Below are 3,425 nucleotides of genomic sequence, written 5' to 3' on the forward strand. Positions count from 1 at the left end.
GATTGGGGGGGTCCCAAGTGATTGGGGGGGGGGTGGGGGGGGGGATGGCTGAGGGAGCATTAGGGGGTGCCCGGAGGTTTGGGGGTATTTTTGGGGGGGGGGGGGGGGTCTCGGGGTTTGGGCGTCCCGGGGGGTTTTGGGGCATCCAAGGGATTTGGGGGGGTCCTGGATGGATCTTGGGGGGGGGGGGGGTTCTGGGGACTCTCGTCTGGATTTTGGGGGGTTCTTGGGGGGGGGGTCCCAGGGTGGTTTTGGGGCATCCCAAGAGATTTGGGGGGTCCTGGGTGGGGTTGGGGGGGGGGGGCGTCTCAGGGCTTTGGTGGGATTCGGGGAGGCCTTGGGTGGATTGGGGGGGTCTGGGTGGATTTTTGGGGGTCCCGGGTGGTTTTGGGGCATCCCAGGGGTTTTTTTTGGGGGGGGGGGGGGGGGAGTCGGGGATGGATTTGGGGGGGGGGGGTTCCAAGGGGGTTTGGGGGGGGGACTTGGGGGGCGGGGGGGGGGGGGGGACCCTGGAGTGGTTTTGGCGCTTCCCGGGTGCGTTTTTTTGGGGGGTTCCCGTGGCCTTCCAAACCCAAAGCGGGGCGGGGTCTATGGGGCGGGGTCTATGGGGCGGGGTCTATGGGGCGGGGGGGTGTCTATGGGGCGGGGGCGCCCCCCCCCAGGCTGCCCCGGGAGAGGGTGCGGCTGCGGCCCCGCTCGCCCTCCCCGGAGGCGGAGCTGGAGACGGAGGCGGTGCGGGAGCGGGAGAGGCGCGTCATGGCCGCCGCCGCCACTGCCGGGAGGGCGTGGCGTCAGGGGACACGCCCTTGGAGCCCCGCCCCTTGGAGCCCCGCCCCTTGGAGCCCCGCCCCCCGCAGCCCCCCCCCCGGGGCGTTAGTGCAGGGGGAAATGCCCTCAGGCCCCGCCCCCTCCCCGAAGCCACGCCCCCTCCCCGAAGCCACGCCCCCTCCCCGAAGCCACGCCCCCCCTCCAAGCGGCCCCAATAGGGTTAATGGCAGGGAGGAGGCCACGCCCCCTTGCCGCAAGCCACGCCCCCAAGCCCCCAGTGGGGTTAGTGCGGAGCTGCAGGACACGCCCCCCTTTATTAGGCCACGCCCCCCCTTACAGCAAGCCACGCCCCCCCCGCGGGGTTAGTGCAGGGGAGGAGCCCCCGAGGCCACGCCCCCCTCCCCGAGGCCACGCCCCCTCCCCGAGGCCACGCCCCTCGTGCACCCCGTGACATCACACGTGACCTCACAAAGGGGCGGTGCCGTCACACGTTGGGGGGGGGGGGAGGGGGAGGGGGAGGGGGGAGGTGACGGGAGGCGGGGGGGGGGGGAGGGTGTGGCCTCACGCGTGACATCACCGCTGACGTCATCGCTGACGTCTCTCCCTACCTGGCCCCACCGCTGCGCTTGCGGTCCAGGACGTGGGGGACTGGGGGGGGGGGTAATTAACCCCCCGGAGCAATTAATTACCCCCCCGGGTCACTGATTACCCCCACCCCCCCCCCCGCAGCCATTCATTACCCCCCCCCAGGGCCATTAATTAACCTGCGGGGTGGGGCTAATAACGCACCCCCCCCCCCCCCGGGCAGACTTATACCCCAGGAAAAGCAGTTAATTACCCCCCCCCCGGGGCACTAATTAACCCAGGGGTCATTAATTGCTGTCCCCGGGGGTCTTCATTACCGCCCCAGGGCAATTAATTGCCCCCCCCAGAGTGGGATTTCCCCCCCCCTTGGGTGCTAAGTTCTCCCCCGGGGGGGGGGGGGGGTGTGTTAATGAGCTCTCATGAATATTAATGAGCACTAATTGTACTCACTGTAGCCCATGCCCTGCACGAAGTACTTGAAGGCCTCTGTCAGCTTGGCCGGCTGGGGGCGGGTGTCAAGGCCACGCCCTTTAGGCCACGCCCCCCTTTAAGCCACACCCCAACCCCCCCCCCTTAGAGGGGGCCCCTCCCCTTTAAGCCCCGCTCCCTCCCCTTAGGCCACGCCCCCTCCCCCTCAAACCACGCCCACACCCCCCCTTATATGGGGGGACGCCCTGAGGCCACGCCCCCTCCCCCCTTAGCCACGCCCCCCCCCAACCAACCCCTTCTAGGGCTTTGGCGCCCCTTAGGCCACGCCCCCTCCCTTCCAAGCCCCGCCCCTACAGCCCCCCATAGGAGGCCGGTGCCAGGCCACGCCCCCCTTAGGCCACGCCCCCTCCCCCCTTAGCCACGCCCCCCCCAACCAACCCCTTCTAGGGCTTTGGTGCCCCCTTAGGCCACGCCCCCTCCCTTCCAAGCCCGCCCCTGGCCGGTGCGAGGCCACGCCCCCTTAGGCCACGACCCCCTCGGTCTCCCAGACCACGCCCCCCCCCCGTTGGCGCTGGTGACCTTTGACCCCTCACCTGGCTGAGCTGGGGCTGCCCCCCTCCGTCCGCCATCTGTGGGGCGGGGGGTCAAAGGTCAAGGTGGGGTCAAAGGTGACGGGTCGGGGGTCAAAGGTCACGGGGTCGGGGGGTCAAAGGTCACCTTGAGGAAGGAGGTCTGGGTGGGGTCCAGCTTGGCGTTGCACTCCACCTGGGGGGGGGGGGGGGGGGGCCGTGGCGGGGGTCACGTGACTCCACGAGGGCCACGTGACCCCGGCACGTGACCTCACGGGGGGGGGCGGGGTCAGGTGACGTCACTCACCACGGCCTCCTCGTGGGGGGAGCCGTCGCCCACCACCAGCAACACGGGGCAGCTTTGGGGGGAGGGGGGGGGGGGAGAGGGGGGAGAGGGGGGTCAAAGGTCACTGTGGGGGGTCGGGGGCCACCCCGCAGGCGCGGGGTCAAAGGTCAGAGGGGCGGGGGGGGGGGGGGTGGCTCACCGCAGGCTGCCGGCCCCGCTGCGCGCCAGGCCCAGGTCACCGCGGCTGCGGGAGCAGGGAGCCGCCGCCGCCACGGTGAGTGCCCCCAGTACGCACCAGTACGCACCAGTACACACCAGTGCCCCCCCGGTGCCCCCCCGGTGCCTCCCAGTATAGCCCAGTGCCCTCCCGGTGCCACCACAGCCCCCTCCAGTGCCTCCCAGTAACATCCCAGTCCCTCCCAGTGCCCCCTAGTGCCCCCCCAGTGCCTCCCAGTACACACCAGTACAGACCAGTGCCCCCCGGTGCCCCCCAGTGCCCCCCCAGTGCCTCCAGTACACACCAGTGCCCCCCAGTGCCCCCCAGTGCCCCCCCAGTGCCTCCCAGTATAACCCAGTGCTCTCCAGTGCCTCCAGTATAGCCCAGTTGCCCTCACAGTGCCCCCCAGTACAGCCAGTCCCTCCAGTGCCCCCCAGTGCCCCCAAACGCCCCCCAGCCCCCTCCCAGTGCCTCCAGTATATCCCAGTGCCCCACAGCCCCCTCCCAGTGCCTCCCAGTAACATCCCAGTCCCTCCCAGTGCCCCACAGCCCTCTCCCAGTGCCCCCGAGT

At 70.5% G+C, this 3,425-nt stretch overlaps 1 protein-coding gene across 1 annotated transcript; it reads right to left on the reverse strand.

Annotated features, from left to right (window-relative positions):
• Positions 1 to 446: 446 nt before the first annotated feature.
• Positions 447 to 2,980, reverse strand: LOC134509145 (protein NDRG2-like; the record flags this gene model as incomplete). Its single annotated transcript, XM_063321626.1, has 6 exons — positions 447 to 772; positions 1,804 to 1,855; positions 2,376 to 2,411; positions 2,500 to 2,547; positions 2,659 to 2,710; positions 2,837 to 2,980. Coding segments are annotated over 6 exons (469 nt in total), but the record flags the coding sequence as incomplete, so codon positions are not given.
• Between the last annotated feature and the right edge of the window lie 445 nt (positions 2,981 to 3,425).

Source organism: Chroicocephalus ridibundus, unplaced genomic scaffold (genome assembly GCF_963924245.1).
Source record: "Chroicocephalus ridibundus unplaced genomic scaffold, bChrRid1.1 SCAFFOLD_841, whole genome shotgun sequence".
Taxonomy (NCBI): domain Eukaryota; kingdom Metazoa; phylum Chordata; class Aves; order Charadriiformes; family Laridae; genus Chroicocephalus; species Chroicocephalus ridibundus.